Raw genomic sequence first — 24,015 nt, forward strand, 5'->3', positions numbered from 1 at the left:
GGGCGCCATAGACCTCCATTATTTGAATGTCAGCAGACAGCAAGAAGCCTCCCAGATCTCCAGATGCATTTGAGATATCAAAAAAGTACTCCAGGGTGTTGTTCAGCATGGGGGTGAGTAGAAAATGAAGGCTAATCATGTTTTGGGTGTACTATTCCTTTAAGTAATACTTTTAATGCATCAGCATTATCTCATTCCGAAAATAAAGAAATTAAAATTAAACTCTAAATCTGAGTGCAGTTACTGAACAAGAAAACAGAAAACATAGAGTTTTAAGATCTAAGGTGACCAGGGCAGGAGGCTCATTTTCTGTCTAATTATTCATTTCTATGTAGATTTAGTCATTTTTTTTCTAAGTTAATATAGGACTATAATTCTAAAAATGCCAGTGATAAGGGACTTCTCAACACATTTTTTGCATTTCCAATAAAATTTCGATATTGCAGCTTTTAGAATCAGCCGATATTGAATCGAAATGTTGCAATAAAGGCTTTTATTACTTATTTTGCAGTGTCAAATGTTAGAACAGGCTCCATCAAGTCATATTATTACTAAAACAGAACAATAGTCAACCAAAAAAGATACGGGAACCATAGGTGCATATAATAATAACCAGTGACTTACTAAAACTTTAAACAGGAGCAGAGTGCTTTTATTAGAGATTTTTGATGCCGGCTGATGAATTGGATATTATTTTTTGGCTTAAATCAGATATTAGTGTTGGATCCGGACATCTCTAATAAAAACTTTCAAATCGACCCAGAGCATAAGTCCTCAGCAAGACATTATTGTTTTTTTACACCAAACTCCCCTAAAGATTTTGTTGCTAAAAATAACAAAAAAAAACTTTCTGTTGCCTGGCAATTAAATTCATATTTACCTATATGCTGGTAGAACAGAAGATGCTTTTTATTTTCGTGCCCCTAACAAAAATCCAATTGGGATGTAAATGGAGTGTAATGGTTGCTATGGTGGGATTGGTGCCAAAATGTCTTCTGAAAAACTGAGCAAAAGTCTAAGCCTGTTTTGTGAATGGTTCCACTGTAATTTAGATAAAAAATAAAAAAATATTCTTAAAGTCACAGTTTTATTCTGGCACCTTTACTAAAAAAAATTTGTCTCATTTAGTGGAAAATGTTTCTCCTGTCCGGGTGCTGTTAGTTTGCAAATCTAGTCACCTTTTAGGACTTGAATCTTTTTTATTTGGTTGAACATTGGAAACGTCATATGTAGATTAGTTTGAATATGAAATATTATGTGGACATTCTGATTTATGAAAGGATCGCAAGGAGTTCTGGGGCTAATTTTTATCAAAACCTAAAATCAATACAAGCATTTTGAATATTATTTACTATTTTACTATATTATGAGTTGCCTCATATCTGTATCTCTCCTCCTCTACTCGGCTCTTCCAGCCTGAGTCGATACATAGCCCAGCTCTGTCTCCCTCTGTTGAGAAACGCATTGCAGCTTTCGAATGCATGCCACATCATGCGCGCCAGGTAATCTATCTCTCTCCTTTTGCCTCCTCCATATCTGTTGCAACACCTATCCATCACATGTAATCTTGATCGTATTATCTCCCGTCTCCTCTTTCTTGCTGTGTCTCACACTGTTTAGCTGAGTCCTTTCTCTTTAGTTGCGCCTTTGATATACAAATGATGTTTGCTTTTATGGATGTGAAGTAGAGTTGGAAGTTTTCCCTGGGAGGGGGAAAAAAAAGGAAGGTGTATTTTCATCTGGCGTCACGCAGCTCTGTTCTGTTGCAGAATTATTTAGTGGTAACTGAGAGTTGAGGCACAATGATGATGAAATGTCATTGTTACATTATTTATAGATTTTCAGCTGTACCGTTTCAGGGCTGCCAACTTTCATGCAAGAGGTTTCTCCAATGTAACTCGGGAAGCAAGTCTTAAAAATGATATCTCTGGGAGGTGGAATGACATTGAATTAAATTCTAGTTATTTATACCATGCAAATGTCTAAGCTGTCAGAAGCAAAAAAAAAATATCACGTACTAATTTCTAGTTATTTTGAATCCAACTTGATTTAAGTTTGGTTGATATCAATCTATTATAGATCCAATTCCCTTCCCTATTCCCTTCATTCCTAGAGAGAAAAGTCAAGAACTCAATTCCTTACTAGAAGAAACCTTAAATAAAACAGGCTAACTGTAAGATTCACTAGTTAGGAGTATTTTCTAAAAAACAGAGCTGGTTTTATCAGTGGCTTTAATCACTAAAGCCTAATCGGCAAAAAATGGAAACTTTAATCCAAGAGTACCCTGTACAGGAAAGGAAACAAAAGGGGTACAAATAGAGTTTGGATGTCCAGAGCTTTCACCAATAACAAGCCACAACTAAACAGAACCAAAATCTTACAGATTACTTCAATGGGAAACAGATACAATAAAAAAAAAACACTGTAAGGAAAGGAAGAAGGAAATATATGTAGAGAAGCCCTGAGTCAGTGGAGCCTTCTGTGGTCAAAATAACAGAAGAAGATAACTAATTAATAGCAGTAAATTCTCCTAAACGAGGAATAGTTGATGTATTCTGGATTAAGAGAGATTTTGTAAACCTGAAAGAGATAAAAAAAAAAACACAAGCAAAAGTGTAACAAAAATTATAACTATTCCAAAAACTCCAAAAAGAACAAGAAAAATTATCTGCGTTTACACAAACATCAATTTAACAGTTCTGTGTGAGTGAAAAGCCATGCAAAATGTTAAAACTCCCTAAAAACAGTCAGAGATTTGAAGGAAGTTTATTTCCTTATTTGATTTTACACGAAAAAAGTTATGCTTGAAGTTCCTGTCCTGCTTGATTTTCTTTTACCTGAGTTAAAAGGAATACATTAATGAGGCATCTATAGAGCAATCTAATCATAGTACGGTTAAAAAAAACTGAGATATTAATGATAAAGTATTTGTATTTATTTTATAGTTTATTAAAGGGGATTGCTGTTAGAAATATAAGTTGCCTAAACAACAATCAATCTTTACAATATAAAAAATAATTCATACCGGTTTATTTTCCTCCTTTTTTGTAGTTTGCTTTCTATGAAAATGTCAGTGATGATTAAACTACTGATCCAATTAAAATAAATAAAAATTGTAAGTACAAATAATACATTTTTTTTAATTATTTTCCCCCAAAGATGCTACAACAATGAAGGCGTTTCTTCTCATTTAAACAGAAACATATTTATCAATTGGTTGAATAAGTTTATTACGTTTTTCGTTGTCCAATTTTGTTGGAAAATCTTTTCGTGTACCTTTTTCCAGGTGTGTATTTTTTATTCTAAGCATATTTTCGTTTCTTTTGTTTTTTTTGCATCTAGCAAAAAGCAGAAGTAGTATTTGATGGTTTTACTCAATCTGCTTTTTTTCCACCCTGCCTGCCTTTTTGTGGTTTGTGCTATTTCTGCACGAACCACCGTGTCCTAATTTTAGGAATGCTTGTTCCATCTCTGAACGATCCTTCAACCAGCTTAGTTCATGTTGAAGCCAAATGGATGTAGAATTTTTTTACTGTAAGATATAACAAATGATTTTTTACAAAATGCCAACAAATGATAGAGAAAAAAAAAACACTGAAAAGCTGATGGGAAAATAATCTGTATGGATGACTTTTGAAGGAAAAGCAACTGCCCGACAGAACAAGAAGCTTTCTGCAAGAAGAATTGGCAGAAAACTCCCCAAGCATTGCCCTTCGACTTGATAAAATATTCCTCTCATTTCTCTCTGTACTCCACTATATAGTGACTCAGCAATTTTGTAATGCTGTTCGCGATTTTAGCTGTAATTTTTCATCCAGTACAGCATCCTCCACAGTTATTGACCCACCTTATATTATAAAGAATCTTTAACAGCCTTTAAATAATCTGTCTCTTACCGTAGAAAAACCCAACCTTTGATTGAAGTATTTTAATCTAGTGCCCAATTAAATATGCCACAATAAAAGATAGTTGCTCACAACAAAGTGGTTGGTGCCAAAATAATCTATAGACTAGCTCCACATTTTTCATAACCCTACAGCTCTGTCTCTGGTTCTGCCTAAGATTCTGCTTCACCCCAATAAAGAGTCAGTGAAAAGAGCTAAATTATGAGGAATTGGTAAAAAGAATATTATATATATATATATAATTTATATATATATATATATATATATATATATATATATATATATATATATATATATATATATATATATATATATATATATATATATATATATATATATATATGTATAGATATATATATATATTTATATGTATATATATATATATATATATATAGATATATATTTATATGTATGTATGTATAGATAGATAGATAGATAGATAGATAGATAGATAGATAGATAGATAGATAGATAGATAGATAGATAGATAGATAGATAGATAGATAAAGGATATATCCGATATCAAATATTATTATCAGATTGGGACATCCCTAACTGCGATACAGTAAGCAGTGTTAAAACTAAAAAATATTATATATATATATGTATACATGTGTGTATCTATCTATATATATATATATATATATATATATATAATTTTTTATTTTATTTTTTACCAATACCTGGTAAAAAAAAAAAAAATTATTACCGGAAGCAGTGTTAATAGCTTTAGGAAAAATCGACCACCTGATGAAATAATGGTGTTGGTATTTTTGTAAGGGGGTGTTTTGTTGGAAAAAAAAAGGGAAGTACTTCAAAATTCTAAAATCGACTCTAATAAGGTTAAAACTTTTATACTTTGATGTTTTAGCTGGATGATGATTCCAAATGCCTATAAAAATGGGGTCCTCGATGTGCAAACCAAGAATTAATAAACACGAAATAATTTGGAGAGGTGTGATCTCCAGATAAACTGACAGCCTGTGGACCATGCATAAAAAAGTTTTACCGGTGGCTTGAAACCAACTATAGCAATTCTGCTAAAGTAATTATTCAAATAGCTGAATGGCAGATTTTTGAGGAGAGCTGATAATTACAAAAATATTTGGTGGTGGTCTAGAGCAGTGGTCCCCAACCTATTTTGACTTGTGTACCCCTTTGGCCATTTTATCATACCATGAGTACGTCCTTGGTCAAACATGTTATTTTCCAAAAATAGAAAGTACAACTGATTATAAAATAAAAAAATATAAATTTAATGTCCTTAACTCTAACACTTAATGCTCTGAATAAAAAAACATAAATGTGTTACCTAGAGACTGATTGAAAGTACTGAAATGAATGCAAAATCAAATTATGTTACAAATCTTTACAAATCTCTGGTTCTTAACAAAAAACTGAGCTTTTCTGAACAAGTCCCCTATACACACATCTAAACTTCACAAATCAGGAAAAAAATTAAATAATATTTGGATTCACATATCTTTTTTACTGTTTTTATCATTCACTCTGTTAATGAAACAGCAGACCTTCTACTGAATCCCCAGCAGTGGGATGTTTTTCATGTCCTTCATGAAAATTTTTATAGACTTTTTTTTAATCAGTCAAAATAGAAAAAAACAACAACCCCGGATTGATTGATTATTCTTTTTATAAAAAAAAATGTTTTTGGTTCATAAAATCTTGGTTTATTTAGCTTTTACCTTACAGATAAAGCCCCATCCCATTCCTATTTAGTTGTATTTCTTTATCTGGGAAGTGAAATATTAAATGTTTTCACGTACCTCCTGCAATGCAACACTTGTTCTTGAAAAGAACTGCATAAATATATCATTAAATTCCAAAATGAATTATGTTCATTGCTATGATGGTCAAAATATGAAGCATTATCTCTATTTCTAGGAAGAAATATTTGCAATAACTTTCATGTTATTTAAAGGGATGATTTGGAGGTACTTTTTAAAATACAGCCTATCTCTACAGCCTAGAGAGGGTAACACACTCTTCCCTTATAAGATTCTGGTTCTTCTGTTGTGAGCAATAAAAAAACCACAGGTAGCCTGCAGGTATCTTTAAACATTCTGTTAAACCGTTCCAGAGAAGGTTACTCCTCTCCAGTTTTTTTTTATGTTAAGGAAATTGCTTCCTTCAAGCAAACTGCTCACTTAAATGCTTACTAATTTAAGTAAAAGCCTTTTGTGCTCATATCCTTCCTTTTTTTTTACTCCCTCCCAGCTTTTGATTGGGTTCTGTTATAAGACCATAGCCATCCCATTAAAGTGTCATGTTGTCAGCTTGTCCGTCCTGTGTTGCTTTCTAGAAGCCGCCCCTGCCCTTTCTGCAGCTAAATAGCCACCGCGACTCCAGCCTTTGCAGCACTAATCAAAGCTCCTTAGTGCCGGCCCTCCCTCAGGTTAGAAAGCCACCCTGTGTCTGTGTCAACTTTCTGCTTGACCTTCTCTTCTGTCCTGACTTGGGAAATCAATGTTATTCTGGATGTTGGTTATGAAAGAGTAAATGAAAGAAAACATGCATGAGTGTGTAGTTTAGGGCATGTTTGCTGAGGGAAACATTCAAAAAATACATTGTTGAAACCATCTTTAGCTATAATCTTGCCTTTATTTCTAAATTAGCCGTTCCCCTTCTTGCCTTTGCTGTTTATTGTCTTCAAAATGAAATTAAATAAGATGGGAAGGTCTTACTATATGTTCTTTTTATCTTTAGCAGTTCCTCTTTGTTATGGACTTGAGTTTATATCATAACTCAGATATTATCATTCCTAGCTCAGCATATTGATTATGAAAAAGATTAGTTTCTGTTTATAGTTTGCTAAAAAAGATGTGCACTTTTTTTTGTTTAGTTTTTTTTAGGTCAAATTCTAGGCAAAGCATTTTAAAGCCTGATTATTGTTTGCTTGTTTTTTAACAAACCTTTATAGTATGATTAGCTTTAATATAAAGATGTGAAAAACATCAATGTCTCTTTGAAGGAAAAATCCTGTCAGCAAGGAGAGATCAATGAATTATTCTTTATACCTACATTTAATATGATTGATTTAATGAATTTAGCTTTGATCAGTAAAAAATTAAAAACAATAATTTTTGTTGCGATCACCGAGTCTGGGAACGGGCATTTTTTCCCAAACATAGTAACACCTCACTCCTGACATCTTCCGGCTACTAGACACATCTGCAATCAACAACAATTATTAAAGATTTCGAGAGGACTTCATCATTGAAATTTGCAAGAGCTATAGTTAAACCGACAATGCCCATGTGCATGGCAGTTGGATGTTGTAGTACATCACGTAAAGGTGGAAAAAAAATGAGTGATTTCATCTTTTTGATTCATGATCCTCTACGGACGATTTGCCATCAAACTTCTGGACAGAAAAAAAACACGGAATATGTCCCCAACATTACGATAAAGAATGTTTTCAAGATGACTTGGATAATAGCGCACTGTGACAAACACCACATACAGCACTGGGACTTGCTTAACAGCCGATACTGCACCGTGACATCACAAACCGGTAGATGGCAGTAGTGTTCTTTGACAAACATTAAGTCTCTAGTAAAGCACTTTCAAATGAAAGTCTGTAGAGAGTTTCTTAAGTTTCCAAACAGCCAAATTGGTATAGACCGGAGGTCTTAAATAGGGGGTCTCTGACCCCTAGGGGGTCCATGGAGGTACTGCATGGGGGTCGTGAAGGTTATGGTTGATTAGGCTTTTTTTTTTATATTCCCTTGTGCAATTGTTTCCACTAATTGAAATGTCTTAAAATACACATTAACATGGATTCAACACACTGTAGTAAACAGATAAATGGAGGCAGAAGATGTCTTTCAGTCATCAATGCACACATTTAGCGACACACAGGAGGTCTTTCAAGCTGGGCACCGTTTCATTCACAACACCTGTCCCATCAATGACGGACAGAATAAGATATACTTTAATAATCCCAGGGAGACATTACTCCATCTGTAATAGAGTGACTATAGGACCAGTTTTATATAACACTATTTCATACAATATATATAATTAGGGGGTCCCCGCTCCATCTCGACATCAGTTTGGGGGTCCTTGGCCTGGAAAACGTGGAATACCCCTGGTGTAGAGGCCTTCTTTCAGGCAACTAATCCGATGAGTATGTAGCAACAGGTGGGGAGAGGAAGTTTTTTTTATTCTCACTTCAACAAACTAGAGAAGATTCCAATAGGTCATTTTTTAATCTAATCAATTGTACTTTTAAATAGTAAAAGCAAAATAATGACATTTTTCAAAACATCAATATAGGTATTAGTGAGCTAATGCCTAGTTTTAAAGCAGTAATAGTGATAAAAAATATATATATGTAATAAAAAAAACAATAATTTCAATATACACTGTTTCTTGTTAGGAATAATACCTGGGCTACATAGCTGCTGCACGATGCAGTGTCCCTAATTCTCTCCTGACATCTGGGTTTATATCATAAATATGTTCTTCTTTTTAAAGTCTCTTCTGACGCTATCTGCTGCAGAGCAGAATGATTTACCTTCTCGTCTGTCTTCAAAGCAGCACCCATCGATAACAGACTCCATCGAGGAGAGAGCCGTGCCGAGTCACAGCAAGGACAAGGTTGGTATTCCAGTCGCTCATGTCTCCCACAGTGAGGAGAGAACCAGCATCAGTACATGTCTGTTCATACATGTTTGTTATTGTCACGTATGTGTTGTCCTCTAAAGTTGTTGCCCTTGTTTTCTTCTCTGTAGGAGGGTGACAGTCACAATAGGCTTTTTCTCCGCCTCTCCCCAACTAACCCTTTCACCCCTACCCCGTTTAAGGTTTGTGCGTCTCTGTGTTGTGCATCCCGCCTCACTCCTCAGTGAATGCTTGGACAAATCCAATCACCTGTAGCAACACTATGCATGTGTTGCGTGTTTTTACGTGAAGCTATCTGTTCCTGCAGTCCCGCAATCTAACGCCTTCTTTCTCTGTCTTTCACGTTTTGTTAAATCCTCCCCCGTCCCTTGCTTTAGGTTTGCATTTTATGTCTCATTGTAATCAGTGACAACTCCTTTAGAACAATAGTGCACTACAGTAAATTAGCCTAATCGTTAATCTGATAAATTGTTAATTTTTTCAGGTAAGTGAAAAGATATATCTACAGATTTGATTTTCTGCAGCAATTTGAAATTTGTATCAATGCTTTTATTAGATAAAGATATGCAATCACCTGTGGCTGAACAAGCTAAATAGTCTAATGCTGATTCATATCCAGTGGGTTCCTACACACTCTTATTAATTCTGGAAAAGTGTGAAATATTATTTGAAATATTTCTATATAAATATGCTTTTGTCTTCTATTTTTATAGCCTAAGATTCTAATATTGCTTAATCAATGCAGTAGTTTTACTTTCTTTTTCATTCAAATCAATTGTTTTTATTTAATTTCACACATTACATAGCCATTTTACCTTTTTACCCATAGGTATATTGTTTTTTTTTTTATGTTAACTGAAGGCATTCTCATTTAAAGAATAAAAACTTTCCATTCTATTTTCTGTATTTAAAAACTGTACTTTTAATTCCATCCTGAGCTGTGGTTCTTAGATTATGTGTAAAGTGTAAAGCAAAGAACTAAATCTTCACTGTTTTGGATTTATTATACTAACGAAATAGAGTTAAAAGGGTTTTTAAATGTGTGTTAATTTCTCTTAATGTTTTATCTAGTGTATTCTCTTTTTTTTAACATAGTGAGTCCATTAGTTATAAATTTGAACTAGAGCTGATCAAGTTTGATCCAAATACCGCTAGATCTCAAGTCTATCACCTCATTTCAAAACCGTTTATTTGTATACTGTAGCCCCAAGTCAGGACAAATACAAATTTGAAAGCATTTTACAATTTTTTCGTGACATTTTTTTTCAATATTTGCCAAGCCTTAAGATAATAAATATAATCTACTTTTCAACCAGTTTAAAGTTTGTTTTGTTCTCAAATAAGGAGACTCTTTATAAAACCAAAATGTAAAAATGTGTAGGAACCCTGCTAATGATCATGTCCTTTCTTGAATCTAACCTAAATTGAAGTCAGGCGTGTAACCTCTCTTTGCCTTAAAAAAAACCCTCAAAATCAGATATGAAACATTCAACCCCCCGTCTGTGTCTTTCATTAATTAACTCTTTCCTGCCTTCCCCTCCTGTGGTGCGACCAGCCGGCAAAGCGAGACACACCAAAGGCATCTCCCACTGGCTCCGTCCTTTCTCTGCCAGTGGTGCCCCATGTGGGAGAGAGTGATACAGACAAGCTTCCTGAAGCTCCCGGAGGACCTGAAGAAACGGTTGAGCAGAGGAATGAGGAAGAGGAGGATGAATTTGGATACAGCTGGAGTGAGTTCAGCTTGCCTTTCCCTAAAATGTTTCATACTACAGTAGATCTTGAAGCCCCGCACAGTGCTGGTAAATGTCAGATTTTTCTGATGAAAATCAAATCAGTTCAATTCAGTTTATTGTTATAGCGACAATTCACAACACATGTCATCTCAAGGCAGTCAGATTGGTTCAAAGTTTTCTATCCAAGGAAAACCAGCTGATTGCATCGACTCATTTACTCGACAGCAATTCCTCAGTTAGACTAAACCGCTAAAAATTGCTAATATTCAGGGCTTATCATAGCTTAGTAAACTAGCCCCACCCGCCAGCGGCCAAAATCATTTTTTTCTGCGAGTTTGGTGCCAATCACAACGCAGAGATGTGTTTCGAATTTTTGGATGCAAAGCGGGCGGGGTTGTGAGGGCGTGACGACAAAACTGCGTGACACCTGAGAAAGCACTAGGAAGATGGCAACAACTATTGAACAATAGCATCCACTGCGGCAGCAGCTGCTTTTAATGGAGCATTCCATTGAAAGTTAAAAGTTCTCTTTGCTGTTTCTGTTGTTCGATAAAAGTACATTTTATGATCATTTGAGGCGAGAATATTACACTTTAAAAAGTCACTTTATGGGCAATTTACCGATTTAATGCGTAATTTAAAAAAATATTTCCAAGGTTGAGAGGACTGCGGCAACCAGCAGAACTCTGAGGCTAACAGCAGCCAGGGCTAACCGCTGCCAGTCTGTAACGGCCCTCTCTCAGCATAGTCGTGTTTGAAGGACCGCTGGCTCTGAAGGAGATTTCTTTGGTTTCGTCAGACCACAAACCATCTTTTTCAAATTCAAATTGTTTCAAGAGCTCTTAGCCAAACCTGGGTATTTTTTTCTAAGAGAAGACAGTTTATATTTGGATTGTCTAACCCAGACACATGCCACAGACTAGGTGTAGAGAGATTACAGGACGTTTGTGTCACGTTACAAAGATAAAGCAATACTTGTTGAAATTTCCTGCAGCAAGAGGGAACATCCAGGTTTGTGCCATCCTACATTTTAAGGGGTGCAAACATTTTATTGGGTCTTCTACTGATGTGAACCCTAGTTCAGTTATATTCTTCAATACTAAAAAGGATAAATTAACACCATCTTCACAATGAGACAAAGTGGTCGCAGCATTGTGCTCTGGGGTTACCGTAACGCTGATGAAACTCAGTGTTTGAAGTCAATGAAATTATGAATCCTTCCAAATACGGGGAAGTTTTTTATCAACTGTGTTCTTAAAAAGATAAAGGTTCATTTAATTTGTCTGCGTTTTTGTCTGTCTAACTGTACATCGAAATCAACAAAAGAAGGACTTCACAGAGAGAAAATTAAATGGAATTACCTAGACAGCAGGATCCCACAGAAGACATTTGCATTCACCAGAAGAGGATGAAGATAAGAGAATACTTTCGCAAAGAAGACTGGTTGCTTAAATTGAAAATAAAAGTTACTTTACAGTAAAATTGTTTAAATATTTGCACTTCTATGCAACAATAGTATTAATATCATCTGAGATTGATTTAAATTAAATGTATTTCCTTTAAATTACATAAAAATCTTCTAGTTTAAGCTCAGCCAAGCAGGCTTTCCAAATAGGATACAATTAAAAACATATATTCTGTGAGCTGATGTACCGCAGTAACATTCTAAAGGCTTTTATAACCACAGGTGCTACGTTTTAGGATGGATTCAACACTTAAGAGAGAATGGGAGAGCACAGAGGGGAGACTTCCAACCTCCAAACACCTGAGACTGTGAAGAGCATCTGTGTGTCCATGCATGTGTGTGTTTGGTGGGAGATAGGCCGAGGCTCATCCTGGGGGAATAAGATTGATGAGGTTGGGCTTGGGGAGGTGAGTGGTGGAGATTAGCACAGGGTTGATGGTTTAACAGTGGCAGGGAGCCCAGAACAACAGAAGCCAGTTGAACTGAGTGACTATCTAACACACCAGAGACCGAAAAAAAAAAAAAGCGGAAGAGGAGAGATTCACAATTTAGACTCTGTTAGAGGGTGAAACAAAAGTCTCACTAGTGCCAAATCTTTACAAATTTTGAGCAGTGCTATTTGAGCTCATTAGATTCAGGACAAAGCTGTTACTGGCAGGCATTACAGACGGTTTACAGCATCTTCTGCCTCTTACAGGGAACATAATCCAGCGCTATGGCAGCCTCCCAGGGGTCCTACACATGATTGAGTTGGAGAAAGGCAAGACGGGCCTTGGTCTCAGCCTGGCAGGGAACAGGGACCGCTCCCGCATGAGTGTCTTCGTGGTGGGAATAGACCCCAACGGAGCTGCTGGCAGGGATGGACGGATGGTGGTGGGGGACGAGTTACTGGAAGTAAGATCTCTAGCTATTTTAATCGGTTTTGTAATACTTCAAGTTATGTGTAGAAATTTAACCCTTTATATGGCACTAAGTGAAAAAAAAGCCAACCTTCCCGAATATGTTAAGAAAAACAAAAGTGCTTCTATAGAAAGACCTCACTGAGGGACGGGGGGTCCTTTTTGGTCATTTTTTGCAAGTGATCAAAAATGATAACTTGGGTTAACTCACACAAAAGTCTTTGAATAGTGCCTTATTAAGCTTTCATAACTTTTTCAACTATTGAACCCTTGAATCTGCTGACCATGTGTTCAGTCAGATTGATTGGAGAACATTGGTAATCAATACCTTTTATGTGTTGATACAGATTGTTATTAGGTTTTAATCTAGGCTTTGATTAGGCCATTCTAACATATAATTTTTCTAAAGCATTATATTGTAAGGCTTGTTGTTCTGGTGTCTACCAGGTTTCCTTCCAGGGTAGCCTTGTATTTAGCTTAGCATATTTCTTATATTTGATAATTTCTCCCTGAAGACGATAGTCCCCTACAGCATGTTGCTGCGTCCTGCATTGCCTTTGCCTAATGTAAATTGGACTTTTCAGCAATTTCTTCCTGCCACTTAAACATAAAGGCCAGTCTTGGAGAAAAGCTCTGATTGCAACATATTATTAGTGGTCCAATGCTCAACATATCATAAGAAACCACATTTTTAAATTTCAACAGGCAGTGTGTTGATTTATTAGGGGAATATAGATAGCATATTTTGCTTTAGAGGACGCAATGCATAGTCTTCATAGTAATCCGAGGCTGAATACAATGAACAAATTACCTATCTCGAGAAACCACACTTACCTAATGAAATGAACCAATCAAACCAATGGCAAAAACTTACCTCCCTGAAAGCAATAGTTCAAGAATAAATGGCGATTCATTCCTACATCCTACTTGCAAATTAACAACAATTAACGACATTCTGAACAGCAGAGGTGAAGCAATTTGTGGCCGGTTTGGATAAGCTTAGCAGAGGGAGGGCAAGCAGTCTTCCTTGACGTCCTTTATATGCGTCTTCTGCATCTCTTCACCAATCCACTTTCTCCAATCTTTTGGGATCCAATTCAGCACCTGCATACTCAGATTTACATTAACAAAAAGAAAAATAACAGCTTCAGACTACAGACGAAACATCCCACCTTAGCTGTTCATTGTTGCCCCGTAATAGTTAAATGGGTTTGATTCTCAGAATAATGCGACAGGGAACAGAGGCACTGTTTCTGTTTACAGAAGATAGATGGAAAAGTTCTGCATAAGAAGTTTTAAGCTTGTGATGTAGTCTTATAACCTAACTCCAATTGAATTTCTCCACAACTTTATGTCTAAATATTGTTTGCTCTTTTCCTTGCTTTTTTCCATAAAGTTCTGTGCCTGTTCTCTGAGGCCTTTACAGAACTGCTGGATTAATACCAAGATTAAATTATACTCTGTTTGAATTGTGTTTACTGTAGATTTCGAGCTTCCGAGTTAGAATAACTCGAATGAAAATGCATGCACCAAATTTCAAATGTTTATTTGTAAACTATTTTGAAAGCCATGTATCATTTTCTTTTCACTTCACAACCATGCACTGTTTTTTTGGCTTAGGCATAGATAACCTATAGTATCACTGTTGTATGTCTTAATTACATCACAAAATTTGCAAAAAGATTAACCAGTATGAATATTCCAACCCTTTATATTTCCAGCAGCAAGACTTCATTAACATCTTTTCAAATGTCTTTAATCAACATTTCTTTCATTTTTTTTTTTTTTTTTGGCTTGGCTGGTTTCTCATACTAATTACATTTTTTTTATGTTCTGTTAGATCAACGGGCAAGTTCTTTATGGCCAAAGTCATCAAAATGCATCATCCATCATCAAGAGCTCTCCATCCAAAGTTAAAATTGTCTTTATCAGGTATAGAAACATTTTTTTTTGTTTAATATATGATGTTTTTAGAATAAGTGAGGGCTTCAGATCCATGAAGAGCTGCATATTGTCCCTGAGAGTGTAATGTTCCTTACTAGTCACTAGAGAGAGCTGTTGTTCTTCTCTATTATAAGTGAAACTGGTTGTTGCTTTTTTTTTTATAAATATTTGATAGATACCTTGACATATATTATAGCAAGTATTTATTAATTTATCATCATTTATCATTTTCATCTAGTATACAAACAGCTTTTAACAGCTTAAAAATGAATGTAAAGTGTGTAACGTAGATAAACCTCATCAGGTACCTAGGATGGGACTAAAACACAGCTTATCTTTAAGTAGAACACTTTGTATTTAATTTTTATGGAATATAAAACAGAATGTAAAGATGCTTCAATAAACTTCCCTTCTTAGAATTTGATAAATCAAATTTTCCAGAAACCCTGCCCTTTCTGTTTCAGTGTTATACGTTTAATAACAGGATGGATGGATGGATGGATGGATGGATGGATGGATGGATTGATGGATGGATGGATGGATGGATGGATGGATGGATGGATGGATGGATGGATGGATGGATGGAGACATAGGCATTACAAATTTATTTCTCTCATATTTCTTTCCCATACTGATCTAGAAATGGAAAATACCTTGGAAAAAATCCAAACACTCCCATACTCTCTAAAGAAATCCTCAATTTATATATATTATGATAAAAAGCCTTAGCTCTAACTGATGTGTGTTGCCTTGTAAAGCAAGTAGTATTAGCTACCAAATCTCCACAGACTGATCTGACCCCCTGACCCTGGTTTAGTCTTCACCAAGATCGCAGTACTTAACCTTCCTCTTAACTCCCAGTCTCAGCCCCCTCCAGACAGACAGACTGGGATCAGCTCACGTAAATTACCATTCAGCTGTCCATCGGCAGAGCAGCAGCGATTTATGTGAATTATGACTCTGTGAAAACAGGAACACAGAGGCACTGAACCAGATGGCTGTGGGACCTGTGAGAGAGCATGAGGAAGAAACGGCAGAGCCCCACACTGAGGTACGTGTCAGCTCTTGGCAACACACATAAAAGACTCCCTACACCCACAACACGCAGCTATTATAGAGCAGCACTTGAGCTGCTTCATCATTACTCCTCATCTACAGCAATTAAGCCCCGATTTTTGTCCCAATGTGTGGTCCTGGAATTTCCAGTGGCATGCAAATGAAAAGACGACCTCACATCGGAAACCACAAGTTGTTTTAAAGCTAGATTGATGCATGACTGAATTTCCAACTGCTATGTTTCCTTAAACCATGTCATCCTCTCTCACAGACAAAAGAGTCTGATGATACTTCAGACGGCGATTATACTTCAAAACATCTTCATGACGTAATAAAAGTGGAGGTGAGACAAACACACTTTTGTTCATTGCAATCAGCACATAAGGAGCAGAAAAGACATGAAAGGAGCAATGAAAGGAAAAAAAGCTAGAGCAGATAAAGGGCATTCAAGCATGATGAGCTGCAAAAACACAGTTAATAGTTGGGAAAATTGTAGAATAAAAATGGGGGAAGTAAAGACATCCTGTAGTGAATGGAAGAAAAGGCATGCTAAAGGAAGTGAATGGTTCAGTTAGCAAAGATGAAAGGAACATATCTTTATCTCTTACAGCATGTCTTAACTGAAGCTTTTCAAAGGTTGTGGTTTGATCTTTTCATCGTCACAGCTTTAAAAGGACACATACCTATAGGTGGTCCTTCCACTCATATCAGCCTCTCCTATAGCTAATTCTTGTAAGAACTCAGCTGAAGAAAAGTGAGAATGGGGCTTGAGGTAATTATACCCCTTGAGGTTGCACTTGTCAGTCATACAAGATTTTGTTTAGATCTCTTCGTTTCAAAGCCAGTTTAAATAACAAAAAACAAACTAAAAACAAGTAACATGCAAAAATGTACAGGAATAGATAACAGAACTCAAAGCAGTAAAATAAGAAGTTTAACCAGACAACCAAATATAGTTTCCACTCCAAACCCTAAATCGGTGCAACTTACTTTAAAAAGAACCTTTCTAATAGTACGAACTTTTAACCATTTATTAAATGATCTTTAATTACTTATAATATGGATGTTTTTGAACATATTATGATGACAGTAACATTCTAAATGGCTGTTTTACATAATAGTACCCTCCAAAATAATGTGCAAAGCATTAACATAGGATTAATAATTACAATTCAGTAGTTAGTTACTCTCCCATGACCCACTATCCACTATCTACCACCCAAATATGGTCATTATTAATATTGTCTATTCCCATCCAAACACATGCACACTCAGACAATAACACTAACAAAGTTTTTTTTTTTAAACGATGTATGGGGACATTTTATATAAATTTTATATCCTGAAAAGTTACTCATTTTTTTAATCATTCTTAATCATATAGGATGCTTTTCTTTGTATTCTTAAGAAAAGTTGTAATATCATCAACATATAGAGATAACATGCTTTGATTTTCAACTGTAAATGCCACTTATTACCTCATCTTATTAAAAAAACTAAAAAAGTAACAGCGACAGAGACACCTAGTCCATTTACATAATGTAATTCGTCTAGATGTTATACCATTTGACATTGCGACAGCTTTAGGCAAATTATTAAGCAATTGTACCCATTGAATAAAAGAACCACAAAAACCCAAATTTCTTATCACTTTAAACAAAAATCACCTCTCAAGGTGATTTAATATGTTTCATTCTTCTAACAAGATGATTGTTGTGTCCCTGGTTCATGTTCAATACAATGTATAATTCCCAAAAGGCATCTCACTTTAGTATTTGAACAATGACCTTGTACAAGTGCAGTTTTACCTGGGTTTATAGTTGTGGTTAGAATAGGTAATATTTATATTTTTTTGCTAATATTTTATCAAGGATTTTTTTTTAAGGATTAAGTGTAATGGGGACATGGTCAGATTCATGAATTGAGCCTATTTCATGTATTTTTTTTTTTTTTTGATAAAAGAAGCTGAGGTGTGTGGAATAAGAAAACTATGAATATTAATTTAATAGGATATACTTGGGTTTAATGACTTTGCTAAGGGCATATCAGCATGCGGCAGAAAAGAGGCGCTGATCGAAACCACAATTTCCCGTGGCAGGGCGAGTTTATTTGCAGAGCCCAATTTAGTGCAAAGACAATTCAAAGAGCTTTACATGAATTAAACAATAGAATAGAAGGAAAATTAAAGCAGAGTAAAAGCAAGTTAAGATAAAAACATTATAAAAGCAGGCAGTAAACAGATAAAACAGTTGGATGACAACCTTAAACTGATATTACCTCAGTTAACAATTTAACAGTCAAAGGCAGCTCTAAGCAAATTGGGTTCTAACTGGTTTAAAGAACTCAGTGTTTTAGCACTTTTACAGTCTTCTGGAATGTTTTTTTTTTCAGATACGTTGAGCATAGGAACTAAATACTGCTTCTCCATGTTTGGTTCTAGTTCTGGGTGTACAGAGTAGGCTGAAACTAGAAGACCTGAGTGGTCTGGGAGGTTTATATGCAGCTGTTTTGTATTGTGGTGCTGATCCATTCAGTGATTTATAGACTAACAGAAGGATTTTAAATTATATTCTCTGAGCTACAGGATAAGTACTTATCAGTGTATGGACTTCAGAACCGGGATGATATGCTCTTCTTTCTTGGTTCTAGTGAGAACCCGGGCCGCAGGATTTTGGATAAGCTGCAACTATCTAATGGACTTTTTAGGCAAACCTATGAAGACACTGTTGTAGTAATCAATTCCACTAAATGTAAATAATGAATTAATTTTTCTAGATCCTGCTTGGACATTAGTCCTTTAATCCTAGAAATGTTCTTAAAAGAATAGTACACCCAAAACATGATTAGCCTTCATTTTCTACTCACCCCCATGCTGAACAACACTCTGGAGTACTTTTTTGATATCTCAAATGCATCTGGAGATCTGGGAGGCTTCTTGCTGTCTGCTGACATTCAAATAATGGAGGTCTATGGCGCCCGAGACAGAAAGGTCCATAAAAGTCCACAAAAACGTGTCAATATTCCTCCATACTGCTCGTCCAATGTAATCCAAGTGTCCTGAGTGGGTAGCATCCAGAATTTACTCGAAACGAAGTCATTTAGAATGTTTTTAGAGCCTAAACAGTAGTGTATAGGATTTCCTAATAGCGCCCCCATGCGCGCTCACGATTCTACGGAAGCCGGCAGACCAAACCAGCGCATTCAGCTCGGCAAAGAACTCATGCTCTTCCTTATCACTGAAGTCCTCAGACATTTTTCTTTCGTTGTTTCTTTCTTTGCACAGGTAAACAGCACATTTCTTCTTCTACGCTTGCATTATCGGCAGAGCAGACGCTGAATGCGCACTTTCTTCCGGTTTGGTCTGCCAGCTTCCGTAGAATCGTGAGCGCGCATGGGGGCGCTATTAGGAAATCCTATACACTACTGTTTAGAATCTAAAACGTTCTAAATGACTTCGTTTCGAGTAAATTCTGGATGCTACCCACTCAGGACACTTGGATTACATTGGACGAGCAGTATGGAGGAATATTGACACGTTTTTGTGGACTTTTGTGGACCTTTCTGTCTCGGGCGCCATGGACCTCCATTATTTGAATGTCAGCAGATAGCAAGAAGCCTCCCAGATCTCCAGATGCATTTGAGATATCAAAAAAGTACTCCAGAGTGTTGTTCAGCATGGGGGTGAGTAGAAAATGAAGGCTAATCATGTTTTGGGTGTACTATTCCTTTAAGATGATAAAAGACTCACTTAGTGACTGCCTTAATGTCCCTCTGAAGGTTCAGGTCTGAGTCCATCATGACACCAAGATTTCGGCTACAATCAGTGGTTTCTAGCTTTAATAGGTGAAGGTTTGAGCTAACTCTGGATCTCTCCTCCTTTTGTCTAAAGATTATTACCTCTGATGGATTCATAGTCAACTGGTGACATTGGGATGTAAAGCTGAATGTTGCCTGCATAATTATGATTACTGATCTTGTTGTTTGCTAAATCTGCAATGTCGAATAGTAGGGGCTCCAGAATGGAGCCTTGAGGAACATAATTACTATAGTTTTATTCCCAAAAGATATTCCACTTTTTTCAAATTCAGAATATCCCATGGCAATCATAGGCTGCAAACTTGAGAGTAATAAACAGAACTTTGTTTTACTATGTCCAGCTTTCCTCTTATCTAATGTAGGTCTTGACCCCAATGTATATGTCTATGTTCAATCAAAACATGTGTGTTTTCATTTTTTAAGTCAGATAATAGCTACCTTTTTTTTCCTTAGTGATGAAGGAATGAAAGAATAGACCTTGATTTGTAAAAATCTCCAAATAAAAGCACAATGTCGTAAAGGTTCCACAACTGTACTTTGTTGTAGCTATGTTTGCTACATTTCATTTCTGGGGTCATATTATTTAATAAATTGACGTATTTTAAGGGAACAGTTTAAAGTTACGGTTGGTACCAAAGTTAAAAGCACTAGTTTGTTAAAGTGCTTAGTTTGCTGTGTAAATCTACTCTTTGATCATTTCTCTTATCTGATATGTTTGAACTAGTAGGATCAAAACTCAGCACTAATGGTGTTTTTTTTTTTGGTTTCTTAAAAGGAGGACGGCATCACATTTGTAGAGGGGAACACAGAGTCTGGTGTTGAGATTCAGAGCATATCCAAAGCAACGGAAAACACAGGAAAGGTATGATAAGCTTTCAACATAAATTCAATAAAAATATCCTCCTCTCACTGCAAATCATCTTTCCTTGTTTTATCTTCAGGAGGGCTGCATGAAACCAGGGGACAGACTGTTAGCCGTGGATGGGGAATCAGTTATTGGATACAGTATTGAAAAGGTTTAAAATGCTATTGGAAAGAAAAAAGGTGTAATAATTGTCTCTATAACAGCACCAGACTAAATGTTAATGTCTCTCAGGTGAATTCTTTACTGAGAAAGGCCAAAGGTCCAGTGAAGCTTACCTTCGAAACAAATGAGACTCCGTCCTCTTTCCCAACCCCTCAAGTGGCTTGTCAAGACACCAGTACCTCAGATGGAGGCCACACCACTTTACCCAGCATGCCTAGCATCACTCCCAGTAATTTAAGTCATCCAGAGGCTGATGCAAACACTGGTGAGTCAGCATCTCTAGCCTTCAGATGAACAAAAACATATTTAGCTACATCTGTCTTCCATTGCTTGTGTGGTTTTTAGGTCTGAGTCGCTCATCCACCCCCTCCACCCTGGTCTGCGACCCAGCAACCTGCCCCATCATCCCTGGCTGTGAGACCACCATTGAAATCTCCAAAGGGCGCACAGGCCTGGGCCTGAGCATCGTGGGAGGCTGCGACACCCTGCTGGTAGGAAACCGACTGTGAAACAAGGCTTGCCCTTTATTCTAACACGACTCTTACTGTCATGCTTCACCTCCAAGCCAACAAGGGAATTCAGGCTTGACTAGATTTTTAAAAATAAACTGTAAATGTACTTGGTCAGCTCCCACCCATGTTTTCACCACTATAGCACAGGTCTTAAATAGCCGTGGCGGGTCAGGACATGATGTTGTCACAGCCATTCTTCCTCCTGCCATCGTCCTCGCAGTCCCTCCATTCTATCTGCTCAGTCGGGCTTGGGGAACTGCTGCTCTTTGTCTGGCCTCGGCTGCCGCAAACAACATCCAACCCAGGAATGTAACCCCCTTGTCTCCTCATGACCCCACCTGAACAACTACGCCGAAGCAAGAAAATTCTGACAAGCTTTAGCTGAAAAATTTGTTTCGTTGAGAAATAAGGTTTAATATATAATTTGTTTTTGCAGGTTGCTGTCATGTAGTGCTTTGCTCAGTATTGAAAACATTCCAGTTCCAGACTTTACCCTGTTTCGCTATCTAAATGTTGTGTCTTTCCCTTTCTGCAACCTCCTATCATTCTTTCTTCCCTGTATTCATCCTTTCTTCCTTCCATCCATAACAGCTGGGCTATTTTTGTTTTCCTCATAATCTTACTTCTTTTCTTGTGTCCTACTTCCATTCCATTTTATGTTTACATTTGTACTTTCTCCTTTTTTTCATTTGGTCTTTTTTTTCTTTTTATGAGTCTTCCTTCCCCGTGTCCTTCTTTCCTGCCTTGTGTTTTCCCCTACTTTGTTTTGTTTGGTCTTTCCAAACTTTCTTTCCTTTTTATTTCTTCATTGTCTTTTATTTCTCACTCTGTTCATTTGTTCATTTTTTTCTTCTACCCTCTATCATTTCATCCTGATCTTCCTCTTCCCTTTTTTCTGCCCTTCCTTTCTTTGCTGTGTCCTAATTACACTCTGTACCGTTTTTTCCGTCCTTGACTACTATGATTCTTTTCCCCTACACTCATTCTTATCCCTCTTCCTTTCCTTCCTACTTATCTGTCCTTTTTTATTATTTATTTTTACTTATTTTGTCCTTCCTTCATTGTTTCATGCCTGCTTCTTCTATGTTTTCTCTCCTTCCTTGTGTCCTTGTTTTATCCCTTACTTTGCCTGCCTGCCTTTCATGTTTCTCTCATTTCAGTTTTAAGACACTATAGGTCATTTTGGACAATAATGTCTTAAACTATTAACAGAAAACTTTTAGAAAGCTTTAACAAATGGTGATACGGTTGTAAAATTAAACTTTTTTTTTTTTTACTTTTTTTCTTTATCTTAGAACTTTTTCCACCAACTATTCAGGCATCTCCAGATTACCCCGCAATAAAATACGATGCAAAAATTAAAGTGAAACTGGAAAAACCTTGAGTCAGGCAAGATTTGTTGCTCTCTTGCCAATCAGACCAGGTTTTTACCATTTGGTCATGTTCTAATGCTTAAAGAAATTGTAGACTTGTGCAGTTCTAATGTTACAGAATTAGAAAAAAATGAAAGGGCATGTAAATTATTTTTTGAGGCATAGTTAACCACAAATTAACTCCTGTCTTTTCGTTCATTTCCCCCCCAACCCCTCTCTTCAGGGAGCCATCATCATCCACGAAGTTTACGAAGAAGGAGCAGCTTCCAAAGATGGCAGACTGTGGGCTGGAGATCAGATCCTAGAGGTGCTTTGGAAAAATACAAAAATATTTTTTGGACTAGATAATTAAATAAAGCAAAATTAGGATCAAGTAGATTAATACAGCAAACCTAAGAGATAGAAGTAACTTCTGAGTTGGAACGCAGCGCTTGATCCAAACTGCCTTTAGTTGGTATTGAGTCAAAGTAAAAAGAAATTGGAGGAGGAGTGTTTTATGTCAAGTTAAGTATAAGACTCGACGTGGACTTGCCCTCCCTCTGACCTCCTGCTTTGTCACAGAGGGGCTGAGCTCATGATTGCAGTTATTGTGGCTCACGCTGTAGACCTAGAGTGAAAGGCACACACACACATCATTATGACTTAATTGCCCCCTGCTATTCTGTTCTGCCTGAGAGCCAAGCTGCTGTGTTTAGAAAATAAGGTCAAAAGTAAGAAAAGAAAGAAGTTTCCCAGTTAGCTGCTCTGGGAAAAATTCCTTGCGTGTCCACGGGGAAAGCTAATGTGGCATTTCCCCTTTTAATGTGGTGATAAACACAAATCCTGGACGTGGCTTGTTAAAATGACCACAGCAGAGGTCTGTGGGAAGGCTTCCCTGCAGCTATTTTCTATCCCTCTGACATCAGCCTGTGATTTTAGTCGTTCAGTTTCCAAACATCTCAGCACTTTTAAAGCAGTTAAAAGAAATTGTTTCAGGATTAAATTCAGCTATTAATGCTTTTTATAGTCCCTTGTAGGTTTTAAGTTTCTGTATCTGGAACAAAGCGAGGGAGGCTTTTGCCAGTAGACTTTTGAAGGAAAACTTCCAGACAGTTTTGAATTGAAAATAAAATGATAAAATGTTTTTTCCTCAACTTTTCTTAGGTGAACAGCATTGACCTGCGAGCAGCCAGCCATGATGAAGCCATCAATGTGCTGCGGCAGACCCCTCAGAGGGTTCGGCTGACGGTCTACAGGGATGAAGCGCAGTACAAAGAGGAAGAGCTTTGGGACTCCTTCACTGTTGAGCTGCATAAGAAGCCAGGCCAGGGTCTGGGCCTGAGCATCGTAGGGAGGAGGTGAGAGAAAACTGGAATTAGTAACAGAGCTTCTGATACTTGCTTAAGTAAAGCTTGACAGAGCCTGATAGTGAACCTAAATAGATCAGGATATCATTCCCAACCAAATATATTGAAGTGATTCTACTCAGAAATGTATATTATAAAGATTCATTGTGTGCTAGTGTACAATTTTGAATTCTTTATTTCTGTAACATTGATGATTCGGGCTATACGGCTAATGAAAAGATTGTTGAGTTGATCAGATAAGTATGATATTAATAAAACCTTGATTTTAAGTTCTTAATATAATACAACCCAGAGA

General features: G+C 36.6%; 1 protein-coding gene across 1 annotated transcript in view; it reads left to right on the forward strand.

Annotated features, from left to right (window-relative positions):
- The window catches only part of LOC119771475 (multiple PDZ domain protein-like), an 87,683-nt gene that overhangs the window by 47,939 nt on the left and 15,729 nt on the right, over positions 1-24,015 (forward strand). Inside the window, exons 28-42 of the mRNA XM_038267498.1 lie at positions 1,416-1,502; positions 6,226-6,318; positions 8,463-8,525; positions 8,660-8,731; positions 10,105-10,279; positions 12,445-12,641; positions 14,487-14,578; positions 15,563-15,641; positions 15,918-15,989; positions 20,238-20,324; positions 20,404-20,478; positions 20,559-20,754; positions 20,835-20,980; positions 22,598-22,681; positions 23,518-23,711. Coding sequence (XP_038123426.1) covers positions 1,416-1,502; positions 6,226-6,318; positions 8,463-8,525; positions 8,660-8,731; positions 10,105-10,279; positions 12,445-12,641; positions 14,487-14,578; positions 15,563-15,641; positions 15,918-15,989; positions 20,238-20,324; positions 20,404-20,478; positions 20,559-20,754; positions 20,835-20,980; positions 22,598-22,681; positions 23,518-23,711 — 1,712 coding nt within the window. The remainder of the gene's footprint in view (positions 1-1,415; positions 1,503-6,225; positions 6,319-8,462; positions 8,526-8,659; positions 8,732-10,104; positions 10,280-12,444; positions 12,642-14,486; positions 14,579-15,562; positions 15,642-15,917; positions 15,990-20,237; positions 20,325-20,403; positions 20,479-20,558; positions 20,755-20,834; positions 20,981-22,597; positions 22,682-23,517; positions 23,712-24,015) is intronic.

Source organism: Cyprinodon tularosa, unplaced genomic scaffold (genome assembly GCF_016077235.1).
Source record: "Cyprinodon tularosa strain WSP-4 unplaced genomic scaffold, ASM1607723v1 ctg674, whole genome shotgun sequence".
Taxonomy (NCBI): domain Eukaryota; kingdom Metazoa; phylum Chordata; class Actinopteri; order Cyprinodontiformes; family Cyprinodontidae; genus Cyprinodon; species Cyprinodon tularosa.